At 43.2% G+C, this 21,090-nt stretch overlaps 1 protein-coding gene across 2 annotated transcripts in view; it reads right to left on the bottom strand.

The window, feature by feature from the left end:
• The window catches only part of NGEF (neuronal guanine nucleotide exchange factor), a 179,239-nt gene that overhangs the window by 102,825 nt on the left and 55,324 nt on the right, over nucleotides 1–21,090 (bottom strand). Inside the window, exon 3 of one of the 2 annotated variants that reach the window (XM_075861321.1) lies at nucleotides 8,180–8,243. In XM_075861321.1, the coding sequence (XP_075717436.1) occupies nucleotides 8,180–8,243 (64 nt within the window). Of the gene's footprint in view, nucleotides 1–2,796; nucleotides 3,173–8,179; nucleotides 8,244–21,090 lie in introns of those variants that run through there. The other variant, XM_075861322.1, reaches the window with a different exon arrangement.

Here is a 21,090-nt window from a genome sequence, read left to right as displayed (position 1 = left end):
GAGACTGTGCGGCTCCGTGCAGAGGAGATATACAGCCTCCATGCACTGCTGTACAGGCGTCATGCCAGTGTGCATGTGCCCTAATGGATCCAGTGATGGATGGAGGAGTACTCTGAAGTCAGTGGAGTGGATTGCTTTCCTGTTTTGACACTCAGCCAGTCAAGTTGCTCATGACATGGCTGCAGCGGCATCAGTAGTTTTTTCCTATTATGTGTCCCCCTTGGTGCTGCTGCTAATCTGTGCTACTAAGGGAGGGGCTCTGAGCAGTATGAGTCTTTGTCCCCCCTCTGGCAGCTGAAGATATAGTACCTTTCCTCCCCTGTGGAAGGAGTGCCATTTATAATACTTTTGTCGTCTTATGTGTTAGAGGGGCTTTTAACCCCCATTAGGCACTAAGGCCCATGTGTGACTACTACCTCTGCAGGCCCTATAGTAAAGCCCCTGTCAGCTATAATGTCATTCTACTGCAGAGGCCCTGCTCCTTTCCTGACAAGCAGGGAAGAACAATATTTATTTTGGCTGCTCTGCAGTAAACAGAGGATCACTATGCAGAGACCGGCCTGTGGGGAAAGTGACTGAGCATCCGTGTACACCAGCACTCATTAGATGGGCGTGCACAGTGCTAAACACTTTAAACACCAGATGGCGCAACACTATTTAAGTAAATACCATAATGCTTTACTGGATCATTAACAGCATGTAAATGGCAAACATTGATAATTATTTATGATCTATACAATTTCTAAGTTATTTAATGGTTGGACAACCCCTTTAGGGCTATATTCATATGCAGCAGAAATTACTGCGACTAAAAATCAGTTCCACTCATCTCAATGGGATTATTTCTGCAACATGTGCATGGATTTCCGCAGGCCCTATTCAGATTAAGTGGACAGACGCAGAAATTTCTGCAACAAATACCTCTGAGGCCACTAACATTTTATTTTTTAACCTATGTGACCATTGAAACAACATTGATAATATTTTTCTTACAAATCTATAACATGGTATAAAATTAAGTTGCCTCTTGGCAACAGACTACACTTTTTAACAGCCATTTTCATATTCATGCTTCTTGTGCTCACTGCTTCTTTACTCGCACTTGTCAGTTTTTCCAATACACACTAGCCAGATTAAAAGGATTATCTGGGTTTTTAAAATTGATGGCCAATCCTTAGGACAGGCCATCAATATTCGATCGGTGGGGGTCTGACTCCCGGCACTCCTGCCCATCAGCTGTTTGGAGGGGGCGCTTCATTGTTTACATGGTTTCTTTCTTGTTCTTACTTGTATGCATCGCGGCCCCTTCAAAAAGCTAATTGGCGGGGGTGCCGAAAGTCGGACCCCCAACGATCTAATATTGATGGCCTATCCTATTTATGGGCTATGAATTTTAAAAACCCGGATAACCCCTTTAAGCATATTCAATCTATATGGATTCTGTGAATTAATGAGGCTATGTACTAAGATGAGGTCATCCCAAAAAATGGTAATCTCCATTGTGAGAACTGGAAAAAGCAAGAATAACTAAACTGCAAGTTCCTTTACCAATGAAGATATACAATACATGGCACCTACTGTACATCTTGATCCCAGTGTGTTATTTTATCTAAGCTTATTTTCCATTCAGCAGCAGATACCACAGCCCCCCCTCCCCCACTGTACTCCTTTAAATCATAATGGTGAGCAAAGTGTGCAACAAGTATAATTTAACCCCTTAAATCCAGCAACCTTCACGGTGACATAGTAGTAATGCATGTGGCTTAAGGACTTGATGTATCTTAGTGACGCTACATTGTTTACAGACTTGGATTCATTCACCTTCAACATAAAACATTAAGTATTTTACGCGCTGTTCCACTTTAAGGTTACTCTGATGTTTCACTGCGAGTGACAAATTGCCTGAAATTAGGGATTTCAATATTAGCAGCCAACTGGGACAGATCTATATTTGTGCACAGAAATATACGGCGGCCTCGTGTGCATGTTTGTTTTATGTACACGCTAACAAGCAATCCAGACATAATCCCCCATAATACATCATACACTAAGTAAGTCATTCAGCCAAACCAATACTCGTCTTATGAATGTCTTCATATAGTCACTTCCCACACACTTGCAGTTTAAAGTGTGTCCGAACATAATGGCCATAGCTATTTCTAAGTAAAAAATATTAAATTTTTTTTTATACGGTTCCCAAAAGGTCCTTTGTGTAAAAAATAAAAAAAAGACAGCTTAGTCAATATGGGCTTCTATGCGTATCAGGCCATTTATAGATATGGGTTATTATGTGTCACAGTGCATGTAGGTGTATGTGCACTTGCAGAACGGAACGCACAAATGTGAATAGACATGTGAAAAGATTCCTTTACGCCCACCAAGACCTATAGGTAAAAAAATGTAATGTGAGTATATAAAAATGACACCCATACTTATGCCCTCACTTATACCCACTGCTAAACTACCCACATTCCTCCACATGAAGAACATTAGCGTCTTCTGCAAAAGATCACACAAACACACAAAGTAAGACACCTGTGCAACACTCACATACTCCTGTGCAGGTAGCGGTGTGTAGAGATACCTGTGAAACACCTATCAAATGATAAGGGGAGATGTGCGGATGTATTGTATAAACATATGCGTCAATGGACAACGATGGCAATGGCAGAAGGACATGCATTATTATACACACACAAACACCTACACACACTCTCGTGACTGTCAGCAGTTTGCACACTTTCTATATTTAGCTGTCAGTATTGTATGTTCTCCTCCCAACCCTGTCACTCTCACCCTTCGATGGGATCTTCCTCGCATGGGCTTGGAGGGTCACAAGTAAGTACATCCCCCTCCTCGGACACTGCCTGAGGCTCCATGCTGCACTCTCTCAGACAGTCAGAAGTGTGCTGAGAGTGCAGGGACACTGCCTGCCAGCCAGAGACTGCACTCCGTATGGTTACCAGGGAAACGGGAAGGAAAAGACTCTATGGATGGAGGGGGGGTCTCTCCGCTGCACTAAGTGGAGAATAAGGGAAGAAGGAAAAAGAAACATAAGAGAATGGAGTAATAGATAGAAAGACAGAAAGCGGATGTCTGGGGCGAGGGAAGGAATGAAGAAATAAAAAGAGAATGCCAAAACCAGGGAAGAGAGAGGAGGAGAAAAGAGAGGGAGTGAGTGGATGCTGGGAGGAGGGAGTACAACAGAATAGGTGTTTAGAGAGCAGACAGAAATAGATTATAAAACAATGTGAGTGAAGAAGAAGAAGACAGGTTCTATTTACAAGGATTGCGTGACACTTCGCTGGCAATTTAAAGGGTGGATCTGTGACCTGCTAACCTATTTATTGCCACCACAGGGACTGCAGGCTTGCTAAAAATTGGGAAAAGAGACAGGTGGATGGAGAAGAGGAGGAGGGCAGATTGGGAAGAGAGACAGGTGGATGGAGAAGAGGAGGAGGGCAGATTGGGAAGAGAGACAGGTGGATGGAGAAGAGGAGGAGGGCAGATTGGGAAGAGAGACAGGTGGATGGAGAAGAGGAAGAGGGCAGATTGGGAAGTGCTTAATGTGTCAGATACAGAAATGAGGTAGAGTCAGCTGCAGAAGTTGCTACACACAGACATCCACCACCAGAAAAGCGCACTGGAAATCTGCAGCTGCTTTTAACTTTTTGGCCGTTTCCCAATCATCTTCACGAGTTGCGTGGTGCAAACCCTGTAATTGGGAGATTTTGCACAAGACGTCTCGTGCATTGTCTCCTAGAACATCTTTGGTCATCTCCTGTAGCATTCTTCATTGAAACAAAATGACTTTCAGTAAAGGCTGAGGTTTAGGGACTGTACTGGATGGATTATGTGATTTATAACTAAAGAATGAACATCAAAAATAATTTTCCCCGAATGGTAAACCTGTGCTGAAGGTGGACTTTGGTCAATGGGCACATTGGACAATACTGTGGCGTCCTTTGGGAACTTATGTTGTTTTGGTTTTAATTTTTTGCTTCAATTACAGGTGTGGTTTTTATATGTGGTACCACACTCACTTGTGTTCTTGTGAGGATACATTTCTAAGAACAATGGGGGAGATTTATGAAACCTGTCTAAGACTCCACACACGGTCTGGCGTTTTAAACTGCATAAAAAAAATGCATGCACCAAAACGGCAGCAGTTTTTAAAAATGTAACATACATTTTTAATGTCATTTTTGATGGTGTTTTGATTTAGAATTTTTTTATCATGCATTTCATGATGTTTTTTTAAGTCCCATAGAGAAGCCAATGGGAGAAATGCCAAGAAAAAAAAACAATGCCATACCCTGGGCATTCTACATTTAGAAACAAATTACACTCAACCCAAAAATGCCACAAATCAAAATGCTGTGCATGCAGACTTTCCAATATTTCACTACAGACTTTAAAGTAACATCTGGCCTCAGCATTTTTCACCTAAAAAAAAACGCAGTGAAAAATGCTGCAAAATGCTGTGTGTGAATAAAGCCTAACAGAAAAGCTGCATTTGTTTAACATAGCAACCAATCACAGAGTAGCTTTCATTTCAATTATAGTGAAAGTTGCGCTGTTACTGGCTGCATTGGGCACAAATACACTTTTTCTGTTAAAGTATTCATAAATCTCCTGCAATTGCTTAAAAATACATTTTTTGACTGCGCGTTTTTGGCTTTTTGGGGGGGGGGGGGGGGGGGGGGGGGGGAGAGGCTTGAACTGCAGGTTTTTCCTACATATGTTTTAAAATGCAAAAAAAACAAAAACTAAAAGAGGCCTAAGGCTTTCTTAAGGCCAGGATCACGCACTCCATTTTGATGCAGTTTTTGGTACACTTTTTGGATTCGCTTTTTGAGCTAAAGCCAGAAGTGAATTCAATAGGAAAGAAATGTATAAAGAAAAAGACTGATGCACCTCCTTCAGTTTGTGTCCACATCTGTGATTGGCTAAAAAATCTGCATCATAAACTGCACAAAAACTGTGTGTGTGATCCTGGCCTAACACACACTTTTTTGCAGTGTTTTTTATGTTACAAAAGCACATGTAAAAACTCAAAAGTTTTTTTTATGGTACATGCTCTATTTCTGGCATTTTCCCAGCGTTTTTTGTGGTGTCTTTTTAAAAATAGTGTGTTTTAGTACCTGCGTTATTACATGTGTTTTTTATGTGCCGTTTATCACATTGCAAATCATGTAATTCAAAGATCATGTTCCAGAGCTGCTTGTTCCTGGGGCATCATAAATGGTCCACAATAATTCATCCATACTTATAGTATATCAGAAAATGACATGTGGGCAGCCAATCAGGAACAATTTCATGTGACTATTTCTGCATGTGTCATTATGTGCAGTCAGTGATCAGCACTAGAGAAGCCTGTCGTCTGTCGGTAAGAAGAGATCCATGATTTAATATTTTTACACTGGTATACACTGAATGGCCACTCTAGTAGACACCTGCCCTTTATGATTGGAGCTTCTCTATATGGAAATTAGACACGGGACCCCGGAGAGCAGCATAAAATCAAGTCAGCAAGTTTTCAGTGGATTAGTTTTAGTGTGAATCCAGAATTAGAATGGGAAAATCAAGCAATCTGAGCAACTTAGATTGAGGTATGGCCATCAGTGCTAGACTAGCCGGGGGCCAGTATTTCCAAAACTGCCAAACTTGTAGGGTTTTCTCAGGCAATGCTGTCTAGAGTAAACCGAGAATGGTGTGATCGAGGAAAAACTTGCGTTGTTGATTGACAGGGCAGAATGACTTGTCCCGCCAATCAGCGCCTTTCAACAACGGAAGCGTCATCACGCTGCTAGCATCGTTGAAATGCGCTGATTGGCAGGGCTAGTCATTTTTCCCTGCCAATCAGCGTCACTGTAAGGCGTTGAATGTTCGGGCACGTAACGTGCCCGGGCATTTAGCGCTAATTCATCTAATTGTATCTGTGTGCTGTAGACGCAGGTACAATTAGTGCAAGGGGCAGTGGCGGCGGCTGGTTTCAGTGGCGCAGCCGCCCCCTCAGAGAGGAAGCAGGCAGCCGCTTGAGGTGAGACGCTCATCTCGCCTCATGGACAGTGCGGTCCTGTCTGGTCAGATGAATCCAGATTTCTGTTGCACCATGCTGATGATAGGGTCAGAATTTGGCGCAAAGAATGCGGAGGAGACCCTAGTAGTTGGCAGGTATATGGTTAATACAGAAAAAGACAAATGTGCGTGAGGCACACTGAAACCCAGTTTCCCAACTACTAACTAAATAATGGTAATAAAATACAACTTTTATTGTTTTGCTATTAAGATGTCCATAAGGGAACACACGATGAACACAAAAGGTTAAAATTTATAGCCAATGTCAGCTAGCACACGCTCTGTATAGACTCTGCCTGCACTGTGGCGGGATAGAGTGTGGAGTGAAAAAGGTCTGAATGTATTGGAACAGCAGCTGCAGACTGCTGAACCTACGTAGATACGACAATTATAGCTGATATGCGTGCTGTAAATGCTAGTGGGACATGGCTGTTTAAAAGTAGCTTAGCCCCCCCAATTTGGCGCAAGCACATAAATCAATGAACCCTTCCTGTCACGTGTCAACAGGTCAGGCTGGTAGAGGTTTAGTAATGGTGTAGGCAATGTTTTCTTTGCACCCCCTGGCTCCTCTGTGACCTGCGGATGGATGTTTAAACAGTAGAGTTTGCCTAAGCATGGTGGCCAACCAAGTTTATCCTTTTATGGCAGCTGTTTACCCTATAGCAAAGGGACACCTTAAAGGTGTTGTCCACCTACTGACAACTGATGACCTATCCACCGGACAGGTCATCCGTATATCATCGGTGCGGGTCCGACACCCGGACCCTGCACCGATAAGCTGCTCCGGTGGCCTGCGGGCACCGGATGTTATGGCACATAATGCTATGTACGGAGCCCGGAAGCAGTTGGCAACGTACAAAGCATAGTGGCCATTCTGCAGAACTGCAGGTCTGCTCCTATTCACTTGAGTAGGAGCAGAGCTGGAGTACTGCATCTCGGCCGCTATTCCGTGGCCGGAGCCAACTGCTGCCAGCATGTATGTCCAGTGCAGCTGATCTGTGCGGGGTTCGGGTGTCGGACCACAACAGATCTGGTGGAGAGGTCATCAGTTGTCAGAAGGTGGAAAACCCCTTTAACGGCAACTGCGAGAAGCTATCAAGTCCACATGGGGCAATATTTCTGCAGGACACCTAGTGGAATCTATGCCATGATGAATTGCAGCGATTTTGAAAGACAAAGAGGTCCAGCAAGCTACTAGATTTGTGTCTCTAACAAAGTGGCCATTCAGTGTATGTGTAAAATCCTAAAACAATGCCAGGACAGTGCCAGGAATCAGGAACTGTGCTGGTGAGTCCAGGACACTTAAAGGCACATAAAAGAGGCCTGTAAGGAGCATGTGACTTGAGCTGCCACATCGCCTCCATGGTCCTACAGTATATCCTTTTTTCCATAGGACTGCTGTAATCAATAATTTGGAATTCTCTATTCTTTTGCATTAGAAGAGTTCATAGTCTATGATATGTCAGTAGGAGAGAACAAAGTAAATGTTTACCCAGGAACAACCGAATAATTCTATGAAGAGCTAAACTTTTTTACATGCAAAAATGCTAGTAGTTCGGCCTACCAATGTTTGAGCTTCTGGCATAAAACCGACCATCCACAGCAAACATGTAACCGCAAACTACAAATGTGGTCCTGAGAAATGATCACGAGGTCATAACAAGTATTTAATTAAACCTTGATCACAAACATCCATGGGCTGTAACATTGCCTCAAACACTAATAAACTATGTGTTTGAAATATACAATATATATGGCCCACAAATAACATAATGGCAATCCATAGTTGAAGGATGTTATCCAGAGAGCTAAAGTTGATGGCCTATCCTCGGGATAGGCCATGGATATCTGATTGGTGGGGGTCTGGCACTAGAATGAGATAAGGCTGCAATACTGTGAACCGGAAAAACCCCTTTATCTCTTCAGAAAACCCCTTTTACGACATTACCTGAAAACGAGGCTTGTACGTGGCACACACTGTAATATTGGGGTGCAGTTGGCAAAAAGTAAACAACTCTACACAATTGTTCTTCACAATATTGATTTAACTATATCATGACCTTTATAATTCTGTCTGATTTGCAGAGAAGTTACATACCTGTATTTAGACGAAGAATTTCCTGCTATGAGACTATTTCTTGGGTCCCTGTATCCCTGTTGTCCTGTAAGAGAAGAACAATTGCCATTAACTATCTTTTCACAGCTGAAGTTTCCATTTTATCAGCAACCTACAAAGTAGGCGTGAAAAATACCACATACAAATATATATTTGCTTTTTTAATATATGAATACATGTTCAACCTGAGGATATTAGATTAGCTAAAAAATGGTCCACCATTCTTGGAATCTTGGAGTCACTTTCATCTCAGTTCATGGAAACTAACATATCCTTTTAGGCCTCACATAGGCCTCTTTCGCACGTCAGTATTTCAAAGCCAAAACCAGGAGTGGGTCCAACACACGGAAGAAGTACAAATCTTTCCATTATTTTTTCTCTGTTTATGTTATACTTCTGGGTCTAGCCTATAAATACTAATACAAAATACGCCCATGTGAAGCTAGCCTTACACATCAGATAAAATTCGGCCATCGGCAGACTTATGTCTGCCAAAAACGTGATCGGCCAGGTTGGAACGTTTAGTCTATAGTCATTAAAAAATACATGTGTATGGCATGATCGGCTGAATTCAACAGACCATTTGCCACTTTGTGCCAGCTCCAAGGAGTTAGTCTTTTTGTTCATACTCACTCCCTGATTGGCCAGTTGAGTCTCTTCAGTCACTGGTGGGATCATTCATACGAACGATCCTATGGACGAATAATCGGCCGCATTGCTTTAGGCTGAGTTCATGTGGCATAATTTTTGCAGATTTTTGCACTAAAACTCTGCAATAATGTACAGTATATTGCAAGCACATGGCTTTAAAAAAACAAACAAAAAAAACCAATACGATTTGGAATTAATCAATGCATATTTTAGAGCATGCTTCAGATTTTCAAATCCAGGGCATGTCGCGTATTTGCGTTAGAATCTGCATGGGAAGTTTCGCCGTGTGTTATTAAAGCCTGATGGAACACAAGTTTTATAATAATTCCTATATTTGTTAATTGAAAAATAAAATATGTGCTACACGTTGAATGTAAGTAAACACATCATAGATGTCCACTTGGCTTACAAAACTTCAATCATGAGATGAATACTAAGTATATATGTATACTGATAACGCTTGATAGTAATCCAAAGTTACACATATCATTTCCATTTTTAAGATAACAGGCTGAATCATTATATACCGTCGAAAAATGCTGCGATTCCACCGTAAAGATCGCAAATGAGAATAAAGAATAATACCCTTTTTTGTGCAAAATTAATAAAAAAGCTAATACTTACTGCCCAGCCGTTGTCATAGTGACGCTTTCTTCTGTTGTCCGTCCAGGCTGGCCTCCTGGGATGATGTTTGATCCCATGTGACTGCTGCAGCCAATCACAGGCTGCAGCAGTCACATGGACTGCAGCGTCATCTCAGGAGGCCAGACCGCACGGAGAACAGAGGGGCGCGTCGCCATGACAACAGCCTGGGTAAGTATAGACTTTTTTTTCAACCACTGCTTTCCGCAGCAAATATGCTGCCTGAAAAACATCACCACAATTTGGTTGGATACACGGCATACTTTTATGCAGCGTATCTGACCCGTGGGAACCCAGCCTAACAAATATTTGGGGCAGATTTGCTGCAGGAATTTCTGCAACTTTCCTCTTCATCAATGGGGCTTGCAGAAATCCGTGCCCATGCTACAGAAATAATCTCATTCAGATGTCCCAACTGTAATAAGGATCTAATACATATCCAAAATAGAGGATTTTTTCACATCTGTTTAACGTATGGGATTATTTTGAGTCTCCTTTGACTTCTATAGTGAATTCTCGGCCACAAATTGGCATCCAATGACGCACGCTGCATTTTTAAGGCACCCGACTCTGAGTAGAAAAACGTTCATGTGAATTGAACAATTAACAATTATAGGGTCGTATTGCACTCTTAGACCAGGATACTACATGGATGTAAAAAACACATACTTGCGTGTGCTGCTGTATCTTTGTATGCAGGATTTTTTTGTACGAATTCTGTGTAGCATGGATAACACCCCATAAAAGACAATGAAGACTCAATTTGCATCCGTGTATGCAGAACTGTGTGAAAACCCATATGGGTACTGTCGGAGTACTGATTTTTTTATTCTGAACTGTTGGCAATGTTTTGAAGCAGAAAATACAGTACACTGGAACTCATACAATACTGGTACAAAATACCATGGAGAACTCATACAATACTCGTACAAAACACCATTCGAAAACATAGAGTAAAAAATACAGTTCTATAAAGAACTTCACAAGTTTAGTTTGCCCATCTGTACAGAGAGTCATATGGTAATGATTTTTTCAGAAGCTCGTGTACATGAGGCTTACAGGCTATGTACACCTTTGAAAATATTTTTTTTATAAAACAGGATATCAGTGTAATCAAATTACTTTTTATTAAAAATTATTTTACTCCTTTAGATACAGCTGCTACAGAGAAGCTGTATCTTGCGCTGTCACTGAACCCGTCAGTCCCGCTGACCTGTCCAATCACACTGATACACTGTTTCATAAAAAAAATAAATATATATTTTTCAAAAGGTGTACATAGCCGGGAATGAAAAAGAAAACGCCTTCAGGGCCTTGCTGCATGCTGTCTCACCTCTTAAAGATGAGGCATGATGGCATACATTTCCTGTTGATTCAAGTAGTCTATGGCACAGTACACGTGCTGCTATTTGCACAGTCACACATTGTGGATTTCCGTTTTAATGAATGAGACATCATGAACCCAACATGGGAGATGCACTGTATTAGTGGCAGAGGCGTAGCTAGGAGTTCAGCACAAGGGAGCGAAACACATCTCAGTGGGCCCAAACCCAGTGGGCACCCCAACACATGTTTAAAACTGAAGAGGCGGATCCAGGGGGGTCAGGCTAACGTAAACAGCGTAGTTTGCTGTGCTACACTCTCTCTGTAAACTTCCATAGCAGTGAATAGGGGTTACGGAAACAGCTACGCTGTTTACGTAACTTCCATTTACCGTACAGTGCCTCCCCACTACAATATAATACCCCCATAGCTGCCCCCACACAGGATAATGCCCCTATAGCTGCCCCACACAGGATAATGTCCCCTTAGCTGCACCCCACACAGTATAATGCCCCCATATCTGCCCTTATACAGTATAATGCCCCCATAGCTGCCCCCACACAGTATTATGCCCCCAAAGCTGCCCCATTCAGTACAATACCCCCTGCTGAGGAAGAATATACAGTATAATGCCCCCATAGCTGCCCTTATACAGTATAATGCCCCCATAGCTGCCTCCTCACACAGTATAATGCCCCTATATTGCCTCCTCACACAGTATAATGCCCCCATAGTTGCCCTTATACAGTATAATGCCCCCATAGCTGCCCCCCACAGTATAATGCCCCCATAGCAGCCCTTATACAGTATAATGCCCCCATAGCTGCCCTTATACAGTATAATGCCCCCATAGCTGCCCCACACAGTATAATGCCCCCATAGCTGCCCTTATACAGTATAATGCCCCCATAGCTGCCCCCCACAGTATAATGCCCCTATATTGCCACACACAGTATAATGCTCCCATAGCTGCCCCACACAGTGCAATGCCCTCATAGCTGACCCCCACACAGTATTATGCCCCCATAGTTGCCCCCACACAGTATAATGCCCCCATAGATGCCCCCACACAGTATAATGCCCCCATAGCTGCCCTTATACAATATAATGCCCCCATAGCTGCCTTCACACAGTATAATGCCCCCATAGCAGCCCCTATACAGTATAATGCCCCCATAGCTGCCCCACACAGTATAATGCCCCCAAAGCTGCCCCATTCAGTACAATACCCCCTGCTGAGGAAGACTATACAGTTTAGACAGGGACGTGCTACAGGCACCCAGCCCACCCCTGGGCATCTTAGTGGGCCCAGGGAAACTGCCCTCCCTGCCCCCTGCTAGCTATGCCACTGATTAGTACCTGTACAAAGGGAAAATGAGGTAGTTGCTCATGGCAACCAAATTCTATCTCTCATTTTTCAGAGGCCCTTTGGAAAATATAAGCAGTGACCTGACTGGCTGTCATGGGTGACTCTCGCTTTTCTTTTGCACCACTTTTGATACAACTTCCCCATGGCTCCTAAAAGCAGGGATTAATAGCACAGGCTATGGGTCGCATGATACATTTGGGTGTATAGTAAATATTTATCAATATATAGATACAGATGCAGAAGACATTAGATGTAAAGCTCTGAACAGAGAAGTAATTGTATTACCTATGTAAAATCTATGATGGGTGCTCCACTCATAACCTTTTACAGGCAGCCAATCTCATAATTACAATTTTATCTACTACTCTCGGGTTTAAACAATTTACTGGCAGAGGGAATGAAATATTTTTACTTAATCTCCAGAGACATGGAAACTTTCTTCCTCCAAATACTTTGCTCAGGGAGAATGCAATATATTCCCTGCTCAACCATTGCTGTAATACATGTGGGATACATTTATGTTAACCCCTCAATTCCTAACAGTGTAATCTACGGGGATAACAAATGTCTTGGACAGAAACGAGGGAAACACATGTTCTTAACAATCAAAGGGTCCTGAGAAAACTATGTTGTCATTTGTTTTTACATAGGGTTTTTACATCAGTGGTTTAGGCTATGTTCACACATTGCTTAATAATGACACTGTGGAACTGGCCTAAAATATCCATACCAAAAGCATAAAAAACAGATGCATTTCGTTGTTGTTTTGGTGCGGAAGTTAGCCATGGATTTTCATTCCTTGCATTGCAATTAATTAAATATACGGAAAAAATCTGCACATTTCCGCAACCGCATAGGGCATGCTGCAGATTTGATAATACGCAGTTTACCTACAATCTATAGTGCAATGTTAGTGAACTGGATTTTAACAAACCCCATTCACTCACAACATAAAAATCTGCTGCGTATTGTAGACATGCTGCAGATTTTCAAATCATGGCCTTCAAATCTACAATATTGCAGAAATGTTACAGATTTTACTGCAGATTTCATTCATTGCAATGCAAAGAAAAATCAGCGACTAATTTCTGCTCCAAAATCAACAACAAAATACATGCATATTTCATTGTGTATTTCGGTACAAATTTTTAGGCTGGTTTCACAGTCATTTTTACGAGATGTGTGAAGCCATAGGTAGCAACTTTTGTTAACTAGTTATGTGCTTGGTGCTTGCAACCCATACTATTGTATACTTATGATCAATCACAGGGCTGGCGTCAGCACCACTACCCTTGAGGGGGGCCCACTCGGCCACCGAGTGCTTTACGCTGCCACTGTCATGGAGGAGCGGAATCCCCGGTCAGAGCATTGCCAATGCTCTGGTCGGTGATTCCGCGCCTGGAGAAGCCCCTGGCGTCACTATCCATATATGAATAGTGATACCAGGGGCTCCTCCCAGGAGGGGAATCCCCAGCCAAAGCGTTACCGATGCTCTGGCCGGTGATTCCACTCCTGGAGGAGACCCTGGTGTCACTATCCCTATATGGACAGTGACATCAGGGGCTACTCCTGGAGCGGAATCCCCGGCTAGAGTGTTGCCGACGCTCTTATCCGGGGATTCCACTCCTAGAGGGAGCCCCTGACATTACTATCCAAATAAGGACATTGAAGTCATTGCCGACGCTCTGGCCGGGGATTCTGCTCCTGGAGAAGTCTGACGTCTTAAGCCTAACAGGGCAGCAGAAGATGCAGGGCGCTCAGCTGAGTTCTTCTGTACCTTCGTTTCAGTGACGATGGGGGACTCAGTTCCCACCACATTTTTACATACAATAGGCAGTATACGTCTAGAACCAAAAATACACTTATATTGTACATTATCTATAGACCTCTACGAGACAGACATGTTCCAAAAATATCTAATTTTAGTATATTTCTTACATGCTTACTGTTTTACAAAACAGGACACCACAAAAAAGTTTACGTTAGATGTTTTTTTCTAAAGGAAGTCAATGTTAATGCCCTTTTACGCGGCCAATGATCGAATGCTCGTTCCCGATCATTGCCCTGTGTAAACAAGGCAAAGATCAGCTGTTGAACAAGCAAACGCTCGTTCATCGACTGCTCGCATCTTTTATATTATATGACCCAAAAAGTGATTGCTAGTCAGCAGATGTGTTGCCGACATGATGCAAATGAATGGGGACGAATGATTGTAGTAACGATCGTTCGTCCCCATACATTACCGATGCTTGCTCCTTGTAAATGGATCTAACGAGTGCCGTTCTTCGTGCTGTATTGTCGACCAGCGAACGTTTTTATGGCCAGTAGTCTGAAAGGACAGGAGAGATTATACAGCAGTACAGACCAGTGTTGCTGATAATCCAGCACTGGGGTGACATCAAAATCTTACCAGCAGCCCGTGCTCCTGGCTGTGCTCCTGCTTCCTCCCCCTGCTCACCCCTACCCCCTCCATAGACCTACATGCAGTGTGTGTTGCTGAGTCTCTCCCTCTCTCCCACTCTCTCCCCCTCTCTCTCTCTCAGGAGGTGGACAGCAGATTACAGGAAGGGAGACACCTAGTGGTAGTAACTTCACACAGAATTTTCATGGATAAAACAAGTAAATTATAAGGTTGTTTTATAGCAGGTATACTATTAGAATAGAATAAGTTGTTTGAAAAGTTAGTATCCATTTAATACTACTCACAACTGAGAGATTGCAACAATGGGGGAGATCTAGGCAAAATGTGCTGAATTTCTGGCACAAATTGCAACAAAAAAAGTGACGTACATTATGTGTGCCAAATGTATTCTGTGTTTTAGACAATTTTTGCACCTTACTAGACAGATTTGAAAAGTTTCTACAAAAAGGGGTGTTGCCAGATTTGTGACCGACCCCGCTGTACTCCATGTACAAGCAGGAGCAGTAGTACAGAGATTACATGGGGTACAGTGGGGTCGGTCACATGTCCAAGAGTCGTATTGTAATCAAAAAAGGCTGTGCAACTAGACTTCCGGTCCTCCATCAGCGCTATAAAAATCTATTGTTCCCATCCTCACATAATAATATCCAGGTATTCATCATATTAGGGGTTCCCTTCTCGTTACAATTTACACTCTATGAACACAGCAATAACTAGAAGGATTTGATTATTATGACCCTGCTGACCCGGTTTCTGTATTTCTTATAGACTTGTATGGAAGAGTTAAAATTGAGGAACAGTAGCAGAAATCCCTCTGACAAGCTTTCTATAAACTCTTCAAATGTAAGCATAGGAGATTTACAGTGAAACCCTACACACTAAATAACAAATGCACATAGCAGTATCCACTGAACTGACAAGTGTTTCTAACAATGTTATGGCTGAATCTCCAACACAGAAACCTTCTGGAAGGAATCACAATGAATTATAGAATGAGGGATGGCTTGGTACATTGCGGATTACAACAAGTAAGAAAATGGCCAATATTGCACAACGGAAACATATAACGTTTGGAAAAGCGAAAGATGTCGATTTTAGGTCCAAATTTCTGTGCTGTTTAATTTTCATTACATGTATCTTTATTGGGTCGGAGCTCTGTTTTTCTTATACAAAGCTCCAAATCCCCTACATAGACAGATTTAAAAACCTAACATGCTGGCTGCCTGCAACCACCACTAGAGGGAGCATGGAAGCTAACTAAATTTAAAGGGGTATTCCCATCTCGGACAATTATGGCATATCCACGGCACCTATCTCTGAACAGGGGCCGCCTTTTTCCCCATCCTATTTTTTCCCACTGTTGCTAGGCTCCGGCCACTAAGTTACGAGGTGGCTGGGTTTTTGACAAAACAGCCAAGCGTGTTTTGATACGCTGTTTACTGGAACTCGGGAGCTATGGAAACAGCATTGTTCGCTTTGCTACGCTATTTCCGTAACTTCCATTCACTTCTATTGGAGTTCAGGAAACAGCGTAGCAAAACGCACTCTGCTTTTTCAGAAAAAACCTGACTACCTTGTATCTTAGTGACTGAAGCCCAGCGACAGCATGAGATGGTAAGATAGGGGAGGGGTTAGAGGGCCCCCTTCTAAAGATAGGTGCAGGTCCCATAGGACCAAACATATAAAACATATTGTTGGAGGTATGCTTTAAATCTAAGGCTGTGTTCACACACACTATTTACGGACGTAATTCGGGCGTTTTAGCCCCGAATTACGTCCGAAAATACGGCTCCAAAGCAGCAGCACACATCTGCCCATTCATTTGAATGGGCTTTACGATGTTCTGTGCCGACGGTCATTTTTTTTACGCGCCGCTGTCAAATGACGGCGCGTAAAAAAGACGCCTGCGTCAAAGAAGTGCCTGTCACTTCTTGAGACGTAATTGGAGCCGTTTTCCATTGACACCATGGAAAAACAGCTCCAATTACGTCCGTAATGGACGCAGCGAAAAGCGCCTGCACTTGCCATTACGTCTGAAATGCCGGAGCGGTTTTCTCCTGAAAACAGCTCCGTAATTTCAGCCGTAACGGACGCTGCCGTGTGAACATACCCTAAGTGTCTGGGAAGGGCTGAGAGGTAACCGGGTGGTGGAGACTTCTGGGCTATTGCTCGTTTTGTTCTTCCTATAGTCCTGCCCTGGTTGAAGTTCTTAAAGCGTACCTGACCTTTTAAAGGGGGCTTTTCAGAATAAGCTGTCATATGTGTATACATGAGGATGTATAAAAGACACATGTAAACTCAACTGTATCAATTTAATTATTATTTTACCTCTTTCCATTGGTAAGAGATAAAAATAACAACCATGGAAAAATGAACGTGACAGAACCCAGCTGTGTCAGTAACTCCTTAAATGTAAACAGGATACAGCAATAAATCCCCTAAACTAAGGGTAAGGCCACACGGTGCGTCATTGACGCGGATTTGTTGCGTTAGAAAACCGCATGCGGTCAACTGCATGCGTTTTTTGTCTCTGGATGGGTATGTTCACACGGCAGCGTCCATTACGGCTGAAATTACGGTGCTGTTTTCAGGAGAAAACAGCACCGTAATTTCAGCCGTAATCGCATTTGCAGGCGTCTTTCGCTGCGTCCATTACGGACGTAATTGGAGCTGTTTTTCCATGGAGTTCATGGAAAACGGCTCCATTTACGCCTGAAGAAGTGACAGGCACTTCTTTGACGCGAGCGTCTTTTTTACGCACCGCCTTTTGACAGCGGCGCGTAAAAAAAATGACTGTCGGCACAGAACATCGTAAGACCCATTCAAATGAATGGGCAGATGTTTGCCGACGCTTTTGAGCCGCATTTTCGGACGTAATTCGGGGCTAAAACGCCCGAATTACGTCCGTAAATAGTGTGTGTGAACCCAGCCTTAGGGTATGTGCACACGATAACTGCAATTACGTCTGAAAATACGGAGCTGTTTTCAAGGGAAAACAGCCCCTTATTTTCAGACGTTTTTTGAGCAACTCGCGTTTTTCGCGGCGTTTTTCACGTCCGTTTTTGGAGCTGTTTTCATTTGAGTTTGAGAAAACGGCTCCAAAAACGTCCAAAGAAGTGTCCTGCACTTCTTTGACGAGGCAGTCATTTTACGCGTCGTCGTTTGACAGCTGTCAAACGACGACGCGTAAATTACAGGTCGTTGGCACAGTACGTCGGCAAACCCATTCAAATGAATGGGCAGATGTTTGCCGACGTATTGGAGCCGTATTTTCAGGCGTAAATTGAGGCATAATACGCCTCGTTTACGCATGAAAATAGGTCGTGTGAACCCAGCCTAATGCTGCAGTTCTGTTACTTTTATTACGCACATAGTTTATGGACATAGTTGTCACCCGGGTTGAAGTTTGTTAGGTGTTTCCTGTATATAGTTCATTACAAGGCATTGCAGAACGGTCAGTAAAAACGCAAGCAGTTCAGCAACAACATTGGCAGCGCGGTCATTAACCGCATGCGGTCGGACATTATGAAGATGCGGTCAACTACACAGAAAACACATTGTAATATAATAGCAGCCGTCTGTCCATAACACAAATTTCACCATTGACTTCTATTGAAAAATAACTTGCTGCGGTTTAAAAACGCAACATAAGCGCAACTTGCCCTAAGTGTAAAATGAAAAACACCAGTAGCTTTAATAACATGACACTGCATTAAAGAGGATCTGTCACTAGTTTAGTAATGCCCAATCTCCTAGCTAATCTAATAGGCGCTGTCACACAGATAATGCTAGTGAAAATTGTGTCCTAAAAAGTTTATTTTTTAAAAAAGTTATGAGCTTTTTTCTAAATATGCAAATGAGCCTTTATTAGACAACTGGGAGGTAACAGCAGCGCTACCTCACAGCCTCTGACGCTGTCCTATCAGCATGAAGCTGCTTCACACAGTGTGAGAGACTGAGGCTGGAGGGAAGGGGGATCACTTCAAACAGCCATACCTCCGGCTGTGGACCACCTAGAACAGTGGTGGCATATGAAAGATGAGATTTTAATCTTTCATATGGCATTGCAGTTCTATCTGTGAAACAGCCGGAGGTATCACCAGTTAAAAACACAGTCGGGAATGGAAGCTGTATACTATGTGATCACACTGTGTTTCTGAGCAGGGAAGAGGAGAACTGTATGAGCCGATTGGACAGCGTCATATAGAAAACATTATACTGCCCAGAGTGAAAATAAAGAGTCACCTCCTATTTGGTAAGTATTTGGTAAGTATAGCCAAATTAGCATATTTATAAAAATGCTCATAACTTTGCAAATAATAAAAGTGTTTGAAAACAAATCACACTGTAGTTATCAGCATCATAACAACTATTAGATTAGTTAGGAGATAGGGAATTAATAAACTAGTGACAGATCCTCTTTAAAGGGGTTATGCGGGGACCGAAAAGTATTATCAGTGCACTCAATGTACTATGTGAGTAAACTGCTAATATACATTCCGGCCCACCGCCGTGCTGATTTTGAGTTTTAAATCGATTTTTATAGCACTGGCGGGGGACTGGAAGTCTAGTGTTACAGTCTTCCTTCATGATGACACCACATGACCGGCCCCGCTGCACTCTATGAACGAGCAGTAGCAGTAGTACAACGGTTACATAGAATAGAGCGGGGCCGGTCACATTATGAGGAGTCGTGTCGTCATGAAGAAAGACTGTGCAGTTTATAATCCTGCCTTATTCAATAAAAAATTCTGTGTCTTTTGACTGCTGTTACCAGATAGGTCTTTTCAAGCACTTGATAAGCAATAACTACACTGTTTAATACCGTATTACTGTTTAATAAAATGTAATCACCATGGTAACAAACATTGAAACGACCGCAATATAAGGGCAGATTCACACGAACGTTGCGTTTTTGCGCGCGCAAACAACGCAGCGTTTTGCGAGCGCAAAAACCATTTGACAGCTGCGTGTGTCATGCGTGTCTGATGCGCGGCTGCGTGATTTTCGCGCAGCCGGCATCATAGAGATGAGGCTTGTCAACGCCCGTCACTGTCCAAGGTGCTGAAAGAGCTAAATCTTTCAGCACCCTCGACAGTGAATGCCGAACACAACAGCGAAAAACCTGTAAAAAAAAAAGATAAAGTTCCTACTTACCGAGAACTTCCCGGCCGTTGCCTTGGTGACGCGTCCTTGGTGACGCGCCTCTCTTGACATCGGGCCCCACCTCCCTGGATGACGCAGCAGTCCAAGTGACCGCTGCAGCCTGTGATTGGCTGCAGCCTGTGCTTGGCCTGTGATTGGCTGGAGCTGTCACTTGAACTGAAGTGTCATCCCGGGAGGTCCGACTGCAGGAAGGAGACAGGAGTAATCGGTAAGTTAGAACTTCGGTTTTTTTTTACAGGTTAATGTATTTTGGGATCGCAAGTCACTGTCCATGGTGCTGAAACAGTTTAACTCTTTCAGCACCATGGACAGTGACTATCTCCTGACGTCGCGTACCGATAATTTTTTTGCCGGGATCGGCCAAAACGAGTTTGGCCGAACACGGTGAAGTTCGGTACGCTTGTCCGGCTTCGCTCATCACAAAGACACTCCGTTTGGATGTTCGGAAACAGAAAAGCACGTGGTGCTTTTCGGTTTTCATTCATCCTTTTCACTGCTGTTGCGCGAATCACGCTCGTCCCACGGAAGTGCTTCCGTGTGGTGCGCGTGATTTTCACGCACCCATTGACTTCAATGGGTGCGTGATGCGCGAAATACGCAGAGTTATTGAACCTGTCGCGCTTTTTGCGCAGCAGACAAACGCTGCGCAAAAAGCACGGACTGTCTGTACTGCCCCATAGACTTGTATTGGTCCATGCGTGCCGCGTGAAAACCACGCGGCCCGCACGGACCGAATACACGCTCGTGTGAATCCCCCCTAACACTGAGCAATACATTGCACAGAGAATTCCAAGAGAAATCCCCATGAGTCTAAAACAAACGGATAATAAGGCTATGTTCACACTGACGTCAGAGATTTTGGCGGTAGTCCAATCACATCTGACAGTAAAAATAGCACAGCATGCAGAACTATTCTTGCAAACAAAATGATGGACACCATAGCGGAACCATGATGGACCCTATTTTAAGTCAATGGGGTTTGTTTGGTGCCATTGAGATCTGTCAAACCATGCATTTGGCACTGCGTCATTGGTTATGAATGGAAGCTATAACTCAGATGTGAACAGAGTCTAAGAGCTACACAGCAACACCTTGCTCTCTTGCGTGGTAGTCACATTGATCCACCCATCTGCTGATCATAATGTACATAAGTTTATAACAAACAAAAATAGATTTTCTGATACCTGTATACCTTTTTTCCCCCCAGAAACAGCGCCCCCTTATCCATGGTCTGTGTCTGGTATTGCAACTCAGTCTCTTTAAAGTTAATGAAACTGAACTTCAACTTCACAGGCCATGGACAAGTGTGGGACGGTTTCT

The sequence above is a fragment of the Rhinoderma darwinii genome, chromosome 4 (genome assembly GCF_050947455.1).
Source record: "Rhinoderma darwinii isolate aRhiDar2 chromosome 4, aRhiDar2.hap1, whole genome shotgun sequence".
In the NCBI taxonomy this organism is placed as follows: Eukaryota; Metazoa; Chordata; class Amphibia; order Anura; family Rhinodermatidae; genus Rhinoderma; species Rhinoderma darwinii.
Note: the sequence above shows the minus strand (reverse complement) of the source record. Positions and strands in the feature narration are given on the sequence as shown.